Here is a 21,476-nt window from a genome sequence, read left to right as displayed (position 1 = left end):
CCTCCTGGTCACCTGTTTGTCATTCTGTGTGATCAGAGCTTGTCCTAATAAGGTAGTTGATCTGATGAGGAATGCCCATGAGCGACAGACTTTCTAGGTGGCTGCTGATGGAACAATGTCTGAGCCATAAATCTCTTCAAGGTACAGCAGTTGACCAACTCCAGTGACATGGTCCCTGAAAACAAATCTACTCAAGAAATTCATGTTTCTTGTTTAGAAAAAAATTAATATCGTGCTCATCATCTGTGAAGCCCTGTTACTCAGCTTCAGATTCAAGTTGACCAGGTCCCTCAACTATTTCTTCGTGAACACTCCACTGCCCCTCAGTACCTGATGGAAAGAAAGCCCCCCCACGCCCCACCCCCAGTGCTAATTCTTTTCATGCAGGTTTAAATCTCCTGAAAGTGGGAATTGCTCTTTTATCCATTACGTAACTATCTATTTTCTGGTAGCAGGGGACATGGGCCAATATCTGTGACCTTAAGTAGAAATGAAAATTGATCATGAAGGAAAAGGGGGTGGCTTTTAGAATACCTGGGCAGAAAGGTGAGCAGCAGAAGGTGGAGTGTTGGTGGGAATCTTGGGACTACTCCGCCTTTGCATCCAGACTCCTCTGCCTGCCATCTGTGCCCTTGGACAACCTTCTCAACCTCCCTATGCCTCGGCTTCTTTATTTGTAAGATGACAATAATGATAACTACCTCATAAGACTGTTGTGAAGACTGAGTGCATTAACACAAATAAAGGGTGTGGAACTGCACATGGGATTTCCCTACCCCTCGAACCACTGTTGCTGCTGTCTCATTCTGTGTGACCAAGTGTCTTGATTTCTTTTTTCCTTTTTTGCCTTTGCTTAAGGGGAGATTTTGTTTGGTTTTGGGTACCAGGGCACCAGGCGAGGGAACTCAGGAGCACTCAGCCACTGAGCCACACCCCCAGCCCTATTTTTTATTTATTTAGAGACAGGGTCTCACTGAGTTGCTTAGTGCCTTGCTGTTGCTAAGGCTGGCTTTGAACTCGCAATCCTCCTGCCTCAGCCTCATGAGCTGCTGGGAGTACAGGCGTGGGCCACTGTACCCAGCTACATGACTCAATCTCTATTTTATTTTTAAGCACAGAACTTTCCACTTTCTGAGATTACCTTGTTGATTTACTTGTTTGTAGAATCCGTCTTCTCCACTGGCTTATGACCGACTCCCTTCAGTACCTTTGTTATGGTTTGGGTATGAGGTGACCCGCAAAGCTCCTGTTAATGCAGAGATATTCAGAGGTAAGAGCATTAGATCATGGGAGCTGTGACCTGATGAGTCCATCCTAGTGTGAATGGACTAATTGGGTGGTAACTGTCAGCAAGTAGAGGTGAGGAAGAGCTGGCTCACCAGGAGTTCCTGAAGGGTCCGTCTTCCCTCTGCTCCTCCTCACCGCTCTCCTCTCTGCTTCTCCACCATGCTCTTTTGCCATAATGTTCTGACCGCCCAGGCCCAGAGCAAGGGACTCAGATGGCCATGGACAGAACCTATGAGACCCTGAACCAAGGTAAACGTTCTCTCCTCTAAGTTGTTCTTAACAGGTGTCTCGGGCACAGTGATGCAAAGCTGACCAACACCACTTCCTTTCAAGAACCATCTAACCTGGGGTTGCGATGCTCTTGCAATCTGCTTCCATTTCTTGCCAGTATATCATACAAAACCATCAGGAAGCAAGCCCCAGGGCTGGGGTCGTGGCTCAGCAGCAGAGCACTCGCCCAGCATGCGCAAGGTCCTGGGTTCGACCCTTAGCACCACATAAAAATAAGTGAATTTTTTTAGTTGTGTCCAACTACAACTAAAAAATAAATATATATAAAAAAGAAGAAAGCCCTAGTTTTCCTTCTTTAGTTAACGAGTTATGTGAATATTGTTTAGCCATAAAGAAGAATGCAATAGTGTCATTTTCAGGGAAAAGGATGGAACAGGAGATCATCATGTTAAGCAAAATAAGCCAGATGAAAAACGAGTATTGCATGTTTTCTCTCATATGTGAATTTAGAAATTAAAAAAAAAAAGTGGGGGGACTGTTAGGTAAAGAGAAGGCCAGAGGGAAGGGAGGAGAAACAGGGAAATATGCAGGTATGAAATTGTCACAGTGCATCTCCTTATTTTGTACAATTAATGTACACTAATAATCATAATTTTTTAAAAAAGAAATTCTACGTGAGGCTATAGGTGCGGACTGAGAGAAGAAGGCTATGCAACCTATGTATACATACATACATACATATCTATTTCCTTTTGAAGAACTGCCACTCTTCATGCACAACCTTGTGGCTAGGTAACCCTCACTCAGGATAAGCCATACAAGTTGCACGGTCACTTGATATTCCACGGCCAAGGATTAAATTTCTAGTAAGATAGTGTCGAACTAGATAGTATTTCTCAAAAGAATGTTTATTTCCAGAAAATAGAAGAGTTTGTTCTGAAACTCTAGGAGTCTGCGCTCTAATCCTCCTCCATTCCTCCTTTCAACATGCCTTGACGTGACACTTCAGGTGACACCATATCTGCCACATCATAAATCTCAAGTGGTAAGCTGCTTCCGTGGCAATCTAGAACACTGCAGAGCTCTCCCTTGCCCCAGGCCTCAGTCAAAACTGAATCAAATGGGTAAGAGAGCAGTACACTTCAGTGAGGAACATGTTGCCTCCAAAAAGACCTTCCGAGTATTGTACCTCTTCTTTAGCAATAAAGGGGCACAAGGCACAGCAATTTTCTTTAATTTTGGAGATGTCTTGACATAGGAATATAATCTCACTTGTGGGAGTTTATGAGGAGGAAATGAGATACTAAGTTCAACCCATGACATTAAGTAAGTGCTTAATAGATATTAATTGTGATGATGTTTATTATTGTTACTATATCTGAAATTTAAGCATGACTACATTAAAAAAAAGGACTTTCAGACCTTCAAAATCTCCCTTCCTCCCGCTCGCTCCTGACTATAATTAGCAAAGTCAGAGAAGAGCAGACCTAACATCCAATTTACAGATAACTGCATCCATATCTCTTCATAAAAGGCAGTCTTCAAATTCAAGAAGCTAGCTCATATCTGTGCAAACAGCTCTTAGGTGTCTGCATCGTTTTAAATGTAGCAATCTGTTCCAGGGAAGCCCTAGACTGCTTTATGGTTTCTACAAGAATCCGACAGGAAACATCCTCAGTCCATACCTGCTGCATCCATGCGTGTGAATGTGGGGCCGGGCTGTGAGGGAAAGGAAGGGGGAGTAGTGATTTTCAGGAAGGAATACAGGCTTTGGGGTTCCTAGGACTGAACTCTTCCTGATCTGAGAAAGAACAGACAGGGCTCTTGGGTTTCTTTGAGTTAGTCCCTCTGTTATGGTGTGGATCTAGAAGGTTCTCCAAAAGGCTGATATGTTGAGGGCATAACCCCCAATGCAGCAAGGCTCAGAGGTAGGATTTGGGGATTAGAGCTCCAACCTTATTGATGGATTAATCCATTGGTTGAATGAACTACTAAGCACGTAGGGTGTCGCTGTGGAGAATGGATCATTGGGGGACATGGCATGGCCTTGGGGACTGTCTGTCCCTGGCCCCTTCTCTCTCTCTCTTGCTCTCTCTTGCTCTCTCACTTTCTCTGACTCCTGACTGCCATGAGCTGAGCAGCTCTCCTTAAGAGATAAACCCAAATTTGGAGAAGGGAATGAAGATCTCAAGTTCAGAGGGCAAAGGCAGTAGTGGAAGGATCTGGAATGAGAATAAGGAGAAGAAAGGGAGGCTTTAGGTCAAGGAGGGATGTGATCATCTGCTCCTGAATAGATAGAACTCTTCAGTATCCTCCTGACCCTGTTTCTAAAGACCAACCTGTGTCCCAGAAAGTTCTAGAATGAGTTGACTGTGGACTCCACTACTGGGAAGGGTGTTGTACATCCAGCAGTATGCCTAAGCAGAGGACCCACCCAGGGGCACTTATTCCCAAGGAAGCTCCCCTGATACTGACTGGGATCAGTGTCATTTACAGGCTTCGGGTATGGAACACTCATTTACTGTCGAACTGACACAGGACACACCCTGGGATACTCATGAGACCTATGGGATCACTGAGACCCACTAGGTAGACAAGGAGCTAAGTGCATATACTCTGAAAGTGGATTAGAATAATTTAGTGCATGCTGAGTTTGAGACCGGTGGGCATGTCTTTTCATCTTTTTATTACTTATGTGTACCAGTCACCACTTTAAACATTTCAGATATTAACTCAATTAATAATGATGAAAAGGTTAAGATTTCTGCTCAAGGGGAAAGCCAATGGGCTTTAGAACATATGAGTATGTGTGTTTGCAAGGTAGGGGCAAATTAGAAACTATAGAGAATGGACAATGGCAGATAAGAAATACTCTGCCAAAATGCATGGTGTTAAGGTTTTGGATGCTAATGAGACTGCAGAGGGTATGCTGTTCTCTAGAAGTCTTTCTTCAGTCAGCAGGGGAGTATCGAAAGAGAGCAGAAATCAAGTAAACTTTGGACAACACTCTACAACCAGTGAAGTGAAACTCAACTAAATAGACCAGCACGCGAGACAGGAAATACTCAATAGAAAACTAATAAACGTGTGAGTGAACGATGTCCTTCAGACACAAAAGCTGAGACTTGAACTGTTAAGAGAATAGTAAATCTTAAAGTCCCAGGTTAGCCATAATATTGCCCTGTATTTAAGCAGATCTGAAAATATTTCCTATCCTTCGGATCCATAATAGAGGAAGTGGCAATTAGCAAATACCAAAACCTTGACTTCTCTTTTAAAAAATGTCTGGCAATGTCCATCGGTCCCTCAGAGGACAGCTTCTGTCCTGAGACTTGAATCGTATGGTAATTACCAAAAGAACCTTGCTTGGAGTCTCCTGGAGCAGAACACCATGCCACTGTATTTTTGGGGGGTGGGGGTGCTGGTTCTAGGTGAGCAGGTGCCAGGAAGCAGGACCTGGATTGGGTGGACCCTCTGCCTTCCCCAGAGCACGAGTCTCACTCAGATGCTCCTGAAAGCTTCCCTCCTGAATCTTGCCCTCAGGGCATCTTTAGGCTTGGGGAGGGGGGGACTGGGCAAGCTTTCCTTAGATGATGAGCTCCTAACCTCTTAAATAAAAAAATTAGCAGCACATAAGAGTAAAAATAATAATGATAATAGAAATACTAACATTTATCGAAGGCTCACTAGCAATGACGAGCGAATCATGTTCATCTCTATGCTAACTACCACCAAGTAAGATTCATACTAGAATTGAAGAATATATGGAGATCTACTGTTATTTTATAAAATCGCACATCAAAATGCTGGATAAAAGAAATCATACGATGTCAACAGGTGCCAAAGATATTGGAATAGTTATTAAAAAATCAGTATCTAGGGGCTGGGGTTGTGGCTCAGTGCAGAGTATTTGCCTTGCATGTATGAGGCCCTGGGTTTGATCCTCAGCACCACATAAAAATAAATAAATAAAGCTATTGTGTCCATCTAGAACTAAAAAAAAAAAAATTTAAATAAAAAAATCAGTATCTATTCCTAAAGAAATCATCTCATAATTTGAAAGAATATTTACTTAACATGATAAAGAATATACATTCTAGGGCTGCGATTGTGGCTTAGCGGTAGAGCGCTTGCCTAGTGTGTGCGAGGTGCTGGGTTCGATCCTCAACACTACATAAAAATAAATACATAAAAATAAAGATATTGTGTCCAACTACTATATATATATATATATATATATATATATATATATATATATATACACACTCACACACACACATATATAAAAAATATGCTTTCTAAATTGATATCCAGTGTTACACATAAAAAGATAGAATTTAAAAATGCTGTCTAAAATGGAGGGAGCTAGGACCAAGATGTTTACAATTATCATATTCAATAGCTTTTAAATCCCAGCAGACACACTAGATTGGGAATAAAAATAAAAGGCATGCCTAGTGGAGATTAAGATTTTAAAAATCGTTATTCATTCTTTATTCATCTCACCACACTTCTTTAACACTTGCTTGTTTGCTCTTATCGCCATGAACCACCTGCTCTTGATCATGTCATCTATGTGGAATAGTTAAAAACACATGAATTAGGCCAGATGTGGTGGCACATCCCTGTAATCCTGTGACTCAGGAGGCTGAGGCAGGAGGATCACAAGTTCAAGACCAACCTCAGCAACTTAGTGAGACCCTGGCTCAAAAGTTAAAAATTAAAAGGGCTAGGGGTGTAGCCAGCAGTAAAGTGTCCCTGTATTTCATCCCCATTACCTCCAAAATCTGAAAATCAACCAAAGAAAGCACAAATACACATTAATTAGAAATATTCAAGATAAATTTAAAAAAAAAACAATGAAATCCTTGAATATTATTCATCACCAGTTTTAGATTATAATAAAGAAGTTCCATCCAAAATAGCAATAAAAGTGAAAAACAGTGGAAATGTTATAAAAATGTTGGTTCATTTGAAGTACATTTGTACCTTCTGTAGAATTTTGAACTACCTGCAGAGTTTTCCTTGGAACTCAATAAAATATTCAAAAGTCTACCTGGAAAAGAACATGGGTGAGAATGTCAAAGGATAGATTATTTTAAAAGAACAATGATGAAAATCTACTTCCATATAAATATACATCCATGGAAAATAGTCTAAACCCAGAAATAATAATATGAATAATATAAATCTAGAAATAAATCTAATTATATATTCCTTAATGCATGATAAAGAAACATCACCAAACATATATTTTCAGGCTGTACTATAAATTTAAAAATAAACTTTGGATGATTATAAGATAAGTAAATTCTCTTTTTAATTTTCTAAAACCTGATGGAAAATTAAGGCTATTTTAAAATAGATTATCTTCATAAACATTGATGTTGTAGAAAAATCAGAGATTCTATAATGTAAAAACTAAAAAGTTATGTATTAAAATAACAGAACTAAAGTAGAAACTAATTTTGTGTTGGAAAAAAAAATTACAGCAAATAAATCAAAGAGTTGAGATAGAATATAAATAATTCATATAAACTGGTAAGAACAACTTGAAAGTGTTGCTGAGTAAATGGATAAAGAGCATGATTATACAATACAAAACCACTCCCGCCAGCTGCTGCTGAGCTGACAATGAGCTTCACACGAACCATTTTTTATCCCCCAAACCTATCAAAGCATCTAGCACATACCTTACAGTCAATAAATATTTCTCATATGAATGAATGAATCCATTCAAGAAATAGGAATGGAGGTGCAATCTACAGTCATTAAATTTACAGCATCAGCAACCACTCCAAAAGGCTAAGTGCTATTTAACCAGTGTAGGGAGATTGGCTGAGACTGGCAGATTGCAACATTGCTGCTGGCAGTGCAAACGGTAAAGCTCATTTGGAAAGCCAGTGGGCAAGTATTTTGACACAGTAATCTCCGTACTGAGAATCTAAAATAAGTGTGGAGAAAAAGATATACATAAAGATGTTCATTATAGTTATTATGATAATACCAAGGAAATAAAAGCAGAATCCTGTATCTTAACACTCATTAAAACGAGATTAGGACAAATAAAAATTTTTAAGAAAACTAGATTATAGAGATAGAGATATGGTTGAGTGGCAGGGTACTCGCCTAGTGTGTGTGAGGACTTGGGTTCAATCCCCAGCACTGCAAAAAATAAACATAATCTAGGTTAAAAATCATACATATACAAATAGCAAAACAGTTCATGAAACAAGATGAGCTACAAAATTGAGACTGTTTTACTTTTTAAATGTAACTAATATCTAATGTACAAAAAAAAATGGTCTCAAACGTCATCATATTAGGTTTAACATTTGGACTCTATGCCTGTAATATCCAGGCTGCACAAATGGTCTTTTCTTAAACAGTCAAAGAGCAGTTGCATATTCTCTTCAGTGCTCCTGAAACCCCCTGTTTCCCACTGCCGTCGTTCCATCACACTGGATTATAACTGGTTTCTTACTTTGAATTTCCTTTGTTAGAATGTAAGATTCTTGAGGGTAGGGACAGTGGCTCAGTCTTCTTGGTAACTACGATATTCACACCCGGGATGGCACAGTAAGTATTCATTGATCCATCTGTTAAAGAATGAAAAAACATGAAAATTGTCTCCACTGAGTGCTCTTGCAAAGTTGCTGTACCCCAGGTAAGATTTTGGTGAGACCGGACATCTGTCAAACCCTCCTTTGGAAAGTAAAGCCAACCAGCAGTGAGGAAAGACCACCTGCCAAGAAAGGCGAAGGACTAGACTTCATTCTCCATTGTCTTCCTATCTCTGTGCTATTCCACTTCAGTGCTGGGGACCAAGAGAGGGAAATCTGAGGAACCTAGCAGTCCTGCTGATGGACTGGGGAAGTATCCGTCAGCTGTCCCCTGCTTCTGGGTGAAGGATAAACCTAGAAAGGAGAAAGATGCAATGGTCTCTGGGGAAGCCATGAGCCGGTGAGTTTTGTGGGGAAAAACGGTTTAAGATATCATCCACTGTGGAGAGGATATCAAGCATGATATCTATGCAAGGTTTCATCAAGCAGGGGAAAATCAGGGAGAGAATTAAGTGTCCTCCGTTACACACCTGCTGGTTCTCCAAGTCCCCCTTCCTAACTCTGAAGGAGACAGAGCGATTCTGAGATGCCAGGCAAGAGAGAAAGAGAAAATGAATGAACTATTATTTCAAGGAAGGGAGAAAGGATGTTCTTCATAAGAACTCAAGTTTCATCCTACCAATAGCATCCTCAAGCAACGTAGTGGCCTCCCAACCTTGACCTGTGTGTGTGCACTGCTTCTTGGGCAGGTTTCTGTATGGAGCAGAACTTCAGATCTACACAGATCCAAGTTCAAGGCAATGGCTACCCGCTAGGTGACTGCATTAGATGCAAACAAAGCCTGTAGAGGGTTGGACGACAGAGTTCCCATCAAGGTCTCTGACTGTCCAGTTGGGCCACATCCATGGCACATTGCTTTGTTTCTAAATGACCTTCTTGCTGATGCTGACTGCACCAGGCTTCCTTCAAGGAATTCTGAGTCTCAGTGTCTAGGGATTGTCTCTTCTTTCTTCTCTCTTGAGCTGTTTCCACCTCCAGTCCTGCTGCCAGCACTCAGGTCTACCACGGGGAGCCCAACGTGACCCTGAACATGAGATTTGGTTTTCTCTGTACATCAAGATATCCAGCTCCAATCCCACTTCTTTGGCAATGCCTGAGCCCTGGGATCAAGCTGAAATAACTCCTTGGTGCTCCTGGTCACCACCATACCGGGTGAAGACTCAGGGTCCCTTGGGTGTGAGGCTGAGCAACTTCCATGTCTGGAAACATATCAGAGAGCCTGAATTCCTGTGCAGAAGGAGTTTGATGTGAGAAGACATTGAGACTAGAAAGAGAAGAATAGAGCATGGCTATCATTTGGATGTTAGTTCTTTCTTTGCCTGGAAGGTGAGAACAGAGATTTATTCCAAAGATTACTAAGTTTAATTAGGAATAAACATCTTTGTTTATTTTTAGGAATACACATTGCAGTGGGAATACACACAATGTAGTTTACTATGAGCACATTCAAGAAAGTTGAAATGGGGGGATCTTTTAAAGGTAAAATGGGGACTGTTATATAAATTGTTTTGAGATAATAATCCTTGGCTATAAGGATCAATAACAAGGGTAATGTGCATGTAATGAAAAGGCCTTTGATAGTTCGATGTCCTTGCAGAAATAATTTCTGTGTGAGATTGAAGTGGCCTTTGTGCAGGGCTAGGGTTCTAGGGGAGTCTTCTGTGATCACTGTTACCTCATATGTGTATGAATAAGATCTTCTCCTTTATAACCTCCCAGCTTTAGTTGGTTAGTTAGCATTTGGCATAAGCAACTCCATTTTTATTTTGACAACTCTCACACCCTCATGAGTCTCATGTAAATAAATACACTAAACATAATAATGTGGTGTAAGTAGTTTCTAACTGGAATCGGAAAACTAGTTGTGAAGAGCAAACAGTTGAGACCACACTCCACATCCACAGTGGCCTTTTATATGCATCTGCTTATGCTATAATCATGGAATGACATGTGCTGTACTACATCAACATAGCTTGATGACATGAAGGATTACTCAAAGCCATTAGGTTTCTGGTTAAAGGGTTTCCCTTCCTGATTCTGCACCCTCTGCTTCCCATTCCTGGAAAGAAAAAATTCTTTTGTCGTCGTTGTTGTTTGCTTTTTTGGACTAGGGATCAAACCCAAGGGCACTTTATGTCTCCAGTCCTTTTTATTTCTCATTGTGAGACAGGGTCTTGCTAAGCTGCCTACTCTAGCTCTGAACTTGATTTCTTCCTCCTGCTTCAGCCTCCCGAGTCACTGGGATCACAGGTGTGGGCCACTGCACCAAGCAGGATAAGTTGATTCTTAATACAGCTTCTTGATTAACTTTCAACTTGACATCAACTTAAAAGAAAAAAAAATGAGCATTTGACTTTCTTAGGCAATGTGGGCCTGAATATTTTTCTTTCTTTGCCTCCACACTCCCTCCAGCAGAGTTTGTCTCTGTGCTTTGAACTTAGCGATCCTGACATACTGTCACTGGTCAGCTCCAAACCAATAAGACATGAAAACAAGATGAGGGGCTGAGAACAGCTAGTTATGGGTGCAGCGTTAGGAAAGACACCACAGAGTCTTGAAGATACCATGAGGTCTGTGGTGTGTACTTAGGGATAGATTTTTTCCCTCTCTGTTTTCACAAGAGTCAAGATGTGGCAGAACAAAAAGAAAACAGGATTTGGCCAAGCAAAAATTCCAACTGTTGCTTACTAGTTGTTTGATCTTAGAAGCTTGTTGTCTCTCTGAACGTCAGTTGTCTTATCTGTAAATTGGGAATAATTGCTCCTCTCTCATCAGGATTGAAAGATTGCATGAGACCCTTCAAAACATGTCTGTTGCAAAAGCAGTAAATGATAAATGGTACCTGTAATATCCAATCATTATAATTATTATTATGGAAAATATTGTTCCTTATAGAATTTCTAAATTCCATAAGAATTTAGAGATTGCTAATGACTTTAACCATGTTGCTGCCACCACATTTTTTTCCATACTGAATCTCCAAACACAGAAACACAGGTGGGGTCCTCATATGCACTCATAGTCCTAATCAGGGGCACAGACTCTGCAGATCTTCAGATATTCAGGATATTTTAGTTGGGTTTCTTGGGTCTAGCAACAGAAACCAATTCTGGCTGTCTTTTTAAAAGGGGGATAATTTACTGGAAGGACCTCAAGGACTCAGAAAATTGGAAGAATAATAGGCTTTAAAAATGAATAGAACCCAGAAGGAGTTGACAGCCCAGGCCGCAGGAACCCTGCAAATGTCATGCTGCAGAAAGTTGGTCTCCACATCATGCAGATCCATGCACCACAGAGGCTCCACACCTTGATGTCACCAGCTCAAGCTGCAAAGTCCTGGGATAAAAACCTAACTGGCTAGGCCAAGGTTCCATGCCCAGGCTTTGATGGCATTTGGGTGGGGAGTGGAGGAATCTCACATGCTACACTATTTTCCACGAGCAAGGTGATACTGCCTGAAAACAAATAGAAGTGCTAATTGGAGGGCTGTTTTGTTCCCAAGACATGGAGTAAGTAAATGACAAGAATCTGCTAAAGACAGTGACCTGGGCATCTAATTCTCTAAGTAAATCTGTAGTTTTAATTATATTCTTCTTCTGTCCCTGGGCATCTTAATGAAAGTGCTAAGCTATGGCTAGTTTCAGTTCCCAGTCTTTTTTTTTTTTTTAAATCCACAATAACCTACTCATTCCATGATGTGGAGATGATGATACAAAAGAGGTTACTACAAAAAGCAGCTTGGGAGTCTGAGGCAGGAGGATCCCAAATTCAAGGCCAGCCTTAGGAATTTAGTGAGGCCCTCAGCAACTTAGCAAGATTCTGTATCAAAATAAAATAATCAATAACACGAAGACAGAACCTACAGAATGGGAGAAAATCTTTACCACACACACCTCAGAGCACTAATCTCCAGGATATATAAAGAACTCAAAAAACTTAACACCAAAACAAACAAACAAACAGACAAACAAAAACCCAATCAATAATGGGGTAAGGAACTGAACAGACATTTCAAAGAAGAAGAAATACAATCGATCAACAAATATATGAAAAAATGTTCAACATCTCTAGCAATTAGAAAAATGCAAATCCAAAACTACTCTGAGATTTCATCTGACTTTAGTCAGAATGGCAATCATCAAGAAGACAAGAGCAGTAAGTGTCAACTAGGATATGGGGGGAAAGGTTCACTCATATATTGCTGGTGGGACTGCAAATTGGTGCAACCACACTGAAAAGTCTGGAGATTCTTTAGAAAACTTGGAATGGAAGCACCCTTTGACCCAGCTATCCCACACTTCGGTTTATACCCAAATGACTTAAAATCAGCATACTATATTGATATAGCCATGTCAATATTTATAGTAGCTCAAGTCACAATAGTTAAACTACGGAACCAACCTAGATGCCCTTCAACAGATGAATGGATAAGGAAAACGTGGTACATATACACAATGGAATATTATTCAGCCTTAATGAAGAATGAAATTATGGCATTTGCAAGTAAACGGATAGAGCTGGAGAATATCATGTTAAGCAAAATAAGTCAACCCCGCCCCCAAACAAAAGGCTGAATGTTTTCTCTGATAAGCAGATGCTGATCCATAATGGGGGTGGTTAGGGAAGAATGTAGGAACTTTGGATTGGGCGGAGGGAAGTAAGGGAAGGAGAGGGGGTGAGGGGGTGGGAAGGATGATGAGATGAGATGGACATTATTACCCTATATACATATATGATTATAAGATCCATGTGACTCTGCCTCACGTACAGCCAGAGGAATGAGAAGTTGTGCTTCATTTGTGTAAAATGTATCGAAATGCATTCTGCTGTCATGTATAATTAGCAGGAGATTGCTAATGACTTTAACCATGTTGCTGCCACCACTATTCTAAAAAATAGAATAAAATAAGTAAATAAGTAGAATACAGAAAGTGCTGGGGATATAGCTCAGTGGGGAAGTGCCCAAGTCTTCAGTACCAAAAAAGGGGAGGGGGGTCCAAAACGTTAGGGTCCGGTGGCAAAGAGCTTCTCTATTCAAGAGGGAGAATAGCTCCTCATGCGGGGCTGAGGGAGCTTTGGAGAGAGCGCTCTTTTGAAAATCTCCTTCAGAACACCTCTGCCTCTGGCCTTTCTGCCATCTGTCTTCTCCTTTTCTTCCCTGACGTATTCCACAAATCCTGAAGCTGGCCCAAAGGTGAGACATGGAAGGGTCTTGTCCTTCCCTACCTGTGCCCCTATTAAGGATCCTATTCTATCATTTATTCAAGCATTCATTCAACTTGTCTGCGTTTGGACCACTTTGCTTATTACTCTGTATCGACTCTGGGGAAAATATTAAGTTCCTACTACACACGTTTTCACAAATGACCACATTGCTGGCTCATATGATAATGCATACATTATTTACAAGTTAAAAGTGAAGAGGTTTAATATAAAAATACATACTTTGAAGTTCTCTTAAAAATTGGAAAAATCAGGTAATAGCTGATCTTCAGAACATGTGCTATTATCAGCTATTGATAGCAATACTTGGAAGCCGAATCACAGCTGCTACCTTTAAGTGGAGCACACGTTCTCCAATTGGCCATAGTCTCTGCCACTCCCTATTGCCTCCCAACACTGAAGACAAGTGACAATTACCGCTTATTCTCACAAATGTCCAAGTGTTTGACTTTCAATAGATTGAAGAAGACAAGAGCTTTTTTTATCTGTACCTGTGAGAGAATAAAACAAAACAGAAAAACTTGTGGTTTCATGAAAAGAAGGAAAAAGATTGTTTCTTTGTGAAAGCAGAAAAAAAATGTTCATATATATATATATATATATATATATATATATGAAGCAATTATTGTTAAAGAATTATGACTAGAGAAAATGACTGTTGAAGAGCTTCATGAACTAAAAAATGAAGAACTAAACTTTGAACTGGGTTTCTATAACGTGTTTATATATTAAATATAGCTATGATAAAGTGGATTTATGTATTAAGTAAAAAAAATTCCACAGAAGGTAAATCTATAATCTATGTCTGTTTTTAAATTTTTAGTGTTTATTTATGACACAAAGATTATGCTTTAATATATGTATGCATTTTGAAGTGGCTAAAGCAAGCTAGTTAACATGGGCATTATCTCATATATTTAACTTTTTTAAGGTGAGAACCCTCAGAACCTATTCTCCTAATGAAAAAAACACAGTAAATCCCTCCATTGTGTACATCCATAAGAATGGAGTCCTAAATAGAAAAAAGATATATTCCATACTTGTATAAATATATCAGAATGGACTCTGTTATTATATATGACTAAAAAGAATGGATAAATGAAAAACAAATTTTCAAGTATACAATGTATCATTACTAACAGTAGTCACCACGATGAACTGTAAATCTCCAGAATTCATTTATCCTTTTGTGAAATTGTGAAGCCTTTGAGCAACATCTTCCACCCTCTCCACCCCAGACTGGTACCATCTTCCCACTCTCTTCTCCGATGAGCTTGAATGTTTAGAGTCCATATATGGGTGAGACCGTGCAGGATCTGTCTTTCTGTGCCTGGCTTGTTTCACTTAACATAATGTCCTCCAGGTTTATCCAGGTTGTCACAAATGACAGGATTTCCTTATTTTTTCAATAAAAGGCCAAATACTTCTCCATCGTGTGTTTATACTACATTTCCTTTACCTGTCTCTCCATGGACAGACAGACAGATTGATTCCACAGCTTGGCTGTTGTAAATGATGCTGAAATGAACATGAGAGGGCAGATCTCCCTTCAACAGGCTTACTTCACGTCCCTTGGCCACACACCCAGGAGGGAGACTGCTGGGTCACAGGGTCATTCTATTTTAAATTTTTCTTAAAAATCTGCACATGTGTTTCTACCATGACTTTACTAAAGAATGTCTATTAGCAGAATTATGATTACAGGAGGGAATCAACCATTGGCTGATACTCGGGAGATTGAAAATATGACTATAGAACTAAAAGGCTAAGTGTGTGAAAATTTTAAAGTAATTCATTTCATTTTTCTATTGCAATTTATTAGAATATAAATATAAACAATAATGCTTAGGTTAACTATGTTTATCTCAATATCATTAACACTCAAGACGGGACAGAATACTTTACTCCTGGTGACCATAGCACATTAAGGTAAGTCTTTCCCGTTAATAACTGTGTGTAACCACACCAAAACTTAGTGGCTTTCAACAACAGCCATTTGTTTATCTCATGATTCAGCCATTTGGCAATGTGGGTGGGGCTCAGCTGGACAGTTAACTGGACTCTCTTGGACTCACTCATGCATTTATGTTGTCAGCTCACAGGTTCGGGCCATCTTGCTTGTGATGGCTTCCTTTGGATTGGCGGAGGTGACTGGGTCCTCTCTCCAAGATCTTTCACCCTTCAGCCTGCCAACCCAGCTTCATTCACACAGTAGTCAGTGTCTTCCGAATAGTGAAAGGGAGGCATGCGGGCCCTCCTGAGCACCACATTCAGAACTTTCACCACATTGCTTCTGCCACTTCTATTGGCGAAAGCAAGACTGGAGGAAAACTGTTCCGTTCCCGCTCTTCTTACCCCAATTGTGTGGGTTTCTACACCAAGCAAACTTCTAGTTCTCCACAGAAACAAACCGGGTGTCCTACAATTTAATCTACCTCTAGGTAGATTAAATTGTAGAGCCCCGAGATTAAGTGTTCTGTCCAGTGAGAATGCTCCGCACATCAGATGCTACTCACCTATATTAGTTGTCCAGAGTACCCACACTTCTGTCCAACATGGCTACAAATCAGCTTTTCATCGCTGTGACCAACAGATATTATAGGAGGAGGGAAAATGTTTGTTGGGTCACAGTTTCAGAAGTTCAGTTCCTGGTCAGCTGACTTTGTAGCTCTGGGCCTGAGGTGGGCAGACATTCTTGGCAGAGGGGTGTGGTGGAGGGAAGTAGTTCAGGACATGGTACCAAGGAAGCCAAGAAAGAGCTCTGCTCGCCAACCAATGGCATACCTCCCTGTGACCCACCTCCTCCGGCCACCCCCCACTTCGCTACAGTCACCATCCAGTTAATCCTTGTAAGTGCATCAATCCACTGATTAGGTTGCGACTCTCATAATCTAATCTCTTCATATCTAAACGGTCTTGCATTATCTCACACATGAGCCCTTGGGGAATCCTGCATATTCAAACCATGTCAGATTTCCACAAGCCCCTCAGAAGAATTGTTAATTTGCTAAAATGGCTCACAGAACTCAGTCAGGGAAGCACTTAATTTACCTTCACCAGCTTATTATAAAGCGTATGATAAAGAATACAGATGGAGAGCCAGATGAAGAGGCACCTAGGGTGAGGTCTGGAAGAAGTCAGAGCACAGGAGCTTCTGTCCCCGTGGAGTGGAGATGGGCCACCCTCCCATCACCAAGGTAGTGGCTCTCTGAACCCTGTACCAAGGGGGTTTATGGAGCCTCACCACATCACGTGGTCTACTATTAACTTCATTTCCACTCCCTCTTCCTTTCCTGGACTAGTAGGTTGGGTAAGCTTGGGAAGGTAGAATTGAAAATTTAGGCTTTGATTTATGACTCAAGGCTTCTAACTAGATCCTTTCCAGATACCATCCAAGAACCCATCAAGAGCCACCTTCCTAGAACAAAAGGTGGTCCTAGTGTCTAGGAAATTTCAAAAGATTTAAGAGTTTGGTGTTGTGAGCTGTAGCTAAAGAACAAATATTAGAATAAAAGATATTCCTAGCTCCCCTGTCATTCAGGAAATTATGAGTTTCATAAGCTGTGTACCAGATACCAAAGTATATTTATCATGTCACAAAAACACAAGGTCAAACCATGTTTAAGAACTATAAAAATGGATTCAACTTTTTGGGAGAAGCTGCAAAATTACACTGTAAGCATATGGATACGGGGAGGGAAATAACTTATGGCAGAATCTAGATGTACCCCTACCATGATCTGTATTATCATTGAACATGTTAGGAAGTTTAAATTCAAGATGGCAGTGTTTTGCCATGACAGAGGATTTAAATCCATCGTCACATCATCCAAAGCCATCACTCTGTGCTAACACTTTAGATATAGAATAAATATATCTCAAACTCAGTAATAAAAAGGGGGCATGAGCTAGATAAGTTCTCGATGTTAGAGCCACAGAGAGATCAACACTTTATGTGATGAGTAAGACGTAGAATATGGTGATCAGCCACACAGGGAGTTTAGGAGGTACTATGTCACTATGGCTATCATTTGAGGTTAGTTCGCTTTTTATGGCTGTGATACCTGCACAAAACAACTTAGAGGAGGAAAGATTTATTTTGGCTCCTGGTTAATGGGTGTCAGCCCATGATGCATTGCTTTGACTCTGAGGTGAGGCAGAGCATCATGGTGAAAGGGCACAGCGGAAATATGCTTTCAGCTCGCAGCAGCCAGAAAGCAAAGAGAGAGCGGGGAAGGGCCAGAAAGACGACCAACCCTTCTAGGGCCCGCCCCCAGTGAGTTTTTCTCTCAACTCGTTTCCACCTGCCAGGAGTCCATTCAACCATCAATCAATGAATCCACCGAGGAGCCCAAAGCCCTCATGATCCAGTTGCTACCCAAAAGCCCCCCCTCAGAGCACATGAGACATTCCAGATCCAAGCCACAAGAAGTGCCTTCCACAGGTCCAGGTTTGGAGGACTGGGGATAGAGCTCAGCACCCGCTCAGCATGGGAGAGGCTCTGGATTCGATCTGCAGTATCAATCAATCAACCAATCACAAAGGTATATATATGGGTTGGTCTCCAGGGTGGAGATATTGGCAAGTGCCGTACTGGGAGGCAGGTCTCTCCAAGTGGGAGGTCCTTAGGTCACTAAGGAAGTACCCTTGGAAGACAGTTTTCATGGGACACATTGGTAGTTCTCATGAGAGGACTGATATAAAAGCCCAAGTTTGGCTCTGCCCTTCCTCTCTCAGTTCCGGGCTTAAGGTGTAACCTTTCGTTCTGACACAGCTGTCCCTGTTGTTGTCCTCTGCCGCCCTGACCACAAGCAAGCCAGTGAGGTGCTGTGCCTTTGAACCTCTAAAAACTGTGAGATAAACAAATCTTTCCTTTACAAGTTGGTTGCCTCGTGTATTACTTTGTAGTACAGGTGGCTTACTTGCAGCACGGTGAATTAAAAGGAAATAAATGGTTTATGTCATCCACTGAGCAATCTTCTTACCAAAGACCAAATAGTGGGACCAAATAGTGGGACTTTTAGCGGACAGTGCCTCCCCTTTCGGCACGTTGACTACTTCTGAGATAAGCATTTGTAATTACCCCAAATTAGGATCCTCTTCATTGAAATCAGTTTCCAGAAATAAAAGGAAAGGATTGAACTACGTCTCCCAAATTGTGGAATCGAAAAGTGAGTTCAGAAAGGAAAGATCTGAAAATAAACCAGTAGGGTTGAATTTGCTTTTTTTTAAAATTTTTATCAATTAATATTGATAGTGAGCCTGAAGAGTCACAAATAGAAATAATTGAGGAGTAAGGCAACACTGAGGAACAATGTGGCAATGGAGGACTGCCAGGATTCTACAAAGAAGAAGTCCTCCCCAATATAAAAACGATTGTGCACAGTTCCTTCCCACGGTCAGAAGTGCCTACATTTGCAAATAATTGTTTGCCTTTAGAAAACAATAAAACTAAATATGGCAACCGTTTGAAGAACACAAAGCTGAATCCTACGTTGCAAATACAATATGAAATGTAAGTTCTCACTCACACTAATTTTTGGTGCAGAAGAGGCGATGTCAGGTTTCCAGTTCCTGACTAAAAAAAATAATGACTACTGAAGGAAAAAACTTTATGTCTGCATGACAATCTGTACTTTTCAAGTTTGGATTGAAAATATAGTCTCTAATACATTCTCATATTGTTACAAGTAAAAAATAATTGAATTTCATTGCATTCTGGAAGTTGATTATTCTAACATGTCATTCCCTTCTCTCTACATTGCTGATCCGGCTCCCACAGGCTTTGAATTTGCAAAGCCTATTTGAAATAGACTAAGTCGGATTAAAACAAATGCCAGGGGCACCAATCTATGAAAAGCAATCAAACCAGAATAAATCGGGAAAATGTGAACTCACTCCACTCCCATAAAGTAAAGAGGACCCTCCAGTGTAATTTTTTAAAATAGGCCTTTCTAAAACGGGCTTTTTGTTAAATATCTTTTTTTTTTTTGTGGTGTGCAGTTCAAGCTAAAAATGGGTTGTCACAGACAGCATTCAGACGTCATTTAATGCACAGTTTAATGTTGTGTCCTGGTGAATTGGTGATTTTACTTTAGTCTCTAAAATTGTAAGTTCTTTTATATTCGGTTTTCAACAAATTACCTGATTTGGTAAATCATAAAAGCTAATGAAGGTTATAGTTTTAAATGTTCTATTTTGGCGATCCTTTTTCAAAACTTATCTTTTAGCCAACGGAAGTGAAGTAGTAAGAAAGTCAGTTGCCCCATTAAATAAAAGTTCATGGAAAATCAGCACCACCTCTTTGCTTTCCTGTAAGTGTTATGTGCCTCCCTAACTTTTGAAAGGGGCCAGGGCGAGAGTAAAAATGGATGTGTACACGCATGTGTGTGACAGTATATATGGCTATAACTTCATAGTTCTATTAGAAAATACAGAGTGCTCCTCATTTGCTTCTAGATCCATCATCCTTCCTTACAAGAAGGCCAAGGGTCATTTATATGGAGACATGTGGGATGATGGTAATGGGGATGGTGACTGCCTTCCTCCTTCAGCCACGCTGACTCCCAGTTCAAGAATGACATGCCTTCAGGTTGAATGCCTCTTCCACTAGGAAGGCTCTCCTGATTCCCCATCCCAAGCCAATTTCCCTCTCATCAGAGCACTTTCACTCTGTGTCTCATTCCCTATTGACAGTCTGTCTCCCCCACTAGAATAAAAAGCTTGTTGAGTCCAGATTTCTACTCTGCTCCCGCACCTGGCACTCTAGCTGGAATACACTTTTATAAACAACGTTATCGGTCAAGATATTCCTGTGGCAAAACTCAGATTCTAGGACCTTAAGTGGAAATTCACAGTCTCGTTATCTAAGAAGAGCAAGATGGGGCTTAATTTCCTTTTCAGTTCATCTCTTACTCAGATCACAGGTCGTGGCTTCCCCTGGGAGAGATGAGTCAGGATATTTTCATGCATGTTGGAGGTTAGAGTTGTCTTGTGACTAAGAAATTCATCATGTGTCTAGACAGCCAGCTGAAGGGGTGGGGCCAGCAGAGGCAGTAGGGTCAGGGGAGGGCATTTCTGACCAAACGGAATGTTCTCCATCTCGGGGTGTTTCAGGTACATCCTTGGATGATGCGAACCTCGGGAGGACTTCGGTCTTGCCTGATTTCTGGTATCAGAGAGGATCCACCTGTGTTCTATCTCCTGGAAAGACAGAGCCAGAAAGTTTTGGAAATGTGACAGCTGCAGCTGGAGAAACTCCCCCTACCAGGATGCGAGTAACAGCAAACTCCTCACACCAAGACGTCAGAGCAAAGCTTCAATCCTCCTGTCAAATACTGACTTTCACTTTCTGGGTTCTCTTGCACTGGGCAACATGGTATTTTAAGAAAGATCGCTCCACTTCTGTTTTTCACTTCATTAAGCAACTAGCTCTACTCGGAGAACCACTCCTGAACTTGCTTCTGGGAGCGCACAGTGTGGATACACGCTGAACTCCTGAACTCGCTTCTGGGAGCGCACAGTGTGGATACACGCTGCTTTGACCCTCTGGGCTGACCGGGCGTGTCTCCTGAGATCTGCTCCTTGTCCAGCTGCTGGGGCAGGACTCCATGCTGCTGTGGGTATCCCTGCTGGTCCTCGGTGAGTAATGAACAGGTGCCCGACCTGAGCCTCATCCCAAGCAAAGGGTCCCCCCTCCTGGCTAGTGAAAACTGCAGAAAATGAACAAAAGGGAAGGTGTTGATTTAATGCTATGAGGGAAATAAACAGAAATTGATTTCCAGAGATGTGATCTTCATCCACTTTGGCTTTTAGTTGCCTGTGGGAAATCCCTCCCAATTTTTGTTTTCAAATGAAAACAAAACAAACAAACAAACAAAATAACTAGATTTGGTTACCCCCTTCCCATGCAGCTCATGAAAACCCAGAGAAAAATACAATCTGAGATTCTAAGGACCATATATATTCTAATTGTGAGCTGGGGCAATTGATGCTTTGCTGAGAATAGCTATTTCCTTCTCTGTATCCTGCAATCAAACCATGAGAAAAGAAAAAAAAAATAAAATGGTTTCCCTTGGACTGCCCCGACCCACGCCCCTGCTTCTGTGTTAT

At 41.0% G+C, this 21,476-nt stretch overlaps 1 protein-coding gene and 1 long non-coding RNA gene across 8 annotated transcripts in view; one reads left to right on the top strand and one right to left on the bottom strand.

The window, feature by feature from the left end:
- Positions 1 to 6,765: 6,765 nt before the first annotated feature.
- The window catches only part of LOC144368404 (uncharacterized), a 51,487-nt gene continuing 36,776 nt past the window's right edge, over positions 6,766 to 21,476 (bottom strand). For both annotated transcript variants that reach the window (XR_013428167.1, XR_013428166.1), the window contains 2 exons: positions 8,003 to 8,117; positions 6,766 to 7,683 (listed from right to left, as the gene is read on the bottom strand). This is a non-coding gene — a long non-coding RNA (uncharacterized LOC144368404). The remainder of the gene's footprint in view (positions 7,684 to 8,002; positions 8,118 to 21,476) is intronic.
- LOC144368393 (Fc receptor-like protein 4) overlaps positions 17,742 to 21,476 on the top strand; it is a 28,555-nt gene continuing 24,820 nt past the window's right edge. For 4 of the 6 annotated variants that reach the window (XR_013428163.1, XR_013428162.1, XM_078027233.1 and 1 more), the window contains exon 1: positions 17,742 to 17,908. Coding sequence is in view for 4 of the 6 variants with exons in the window: in XM_078027233.1 (XP_077883359.1) it covers positions 17,854 to 17,908 (55 nt within the window). In the remaining 2 variants the exon portion in view is untranslated. Of the gene's footprint in view, positions 17,909 to 20,117; positions 21,006 to 21,476 lie in introns of those variants that run through there. The other 2 variants (XM_078027234.1, XM_078027235.1) reach the window with 2 other exon arrangements.

This window comes from Ictidomys tridecemlineatus, chromosome 11 (genome assembly GCF_052094955.1).
Source record: "Ictidomys tridecemlineatus isolate mIctTri1 chromosome 11, mIctTri1.hap1, whole genome shotgun sequence".
NCBI classification, from domain to species: Eukaryota; Metazoa; Chordata; class Mammalia; order Rodentia; family Sciuridae; genus Ictidomys; species Ictidomys tridecemlineatus.
Note: the sequence above shows the minus strand (reverse complement) of the source record. Positions and strands in the feature narration are given on the sequence as shown.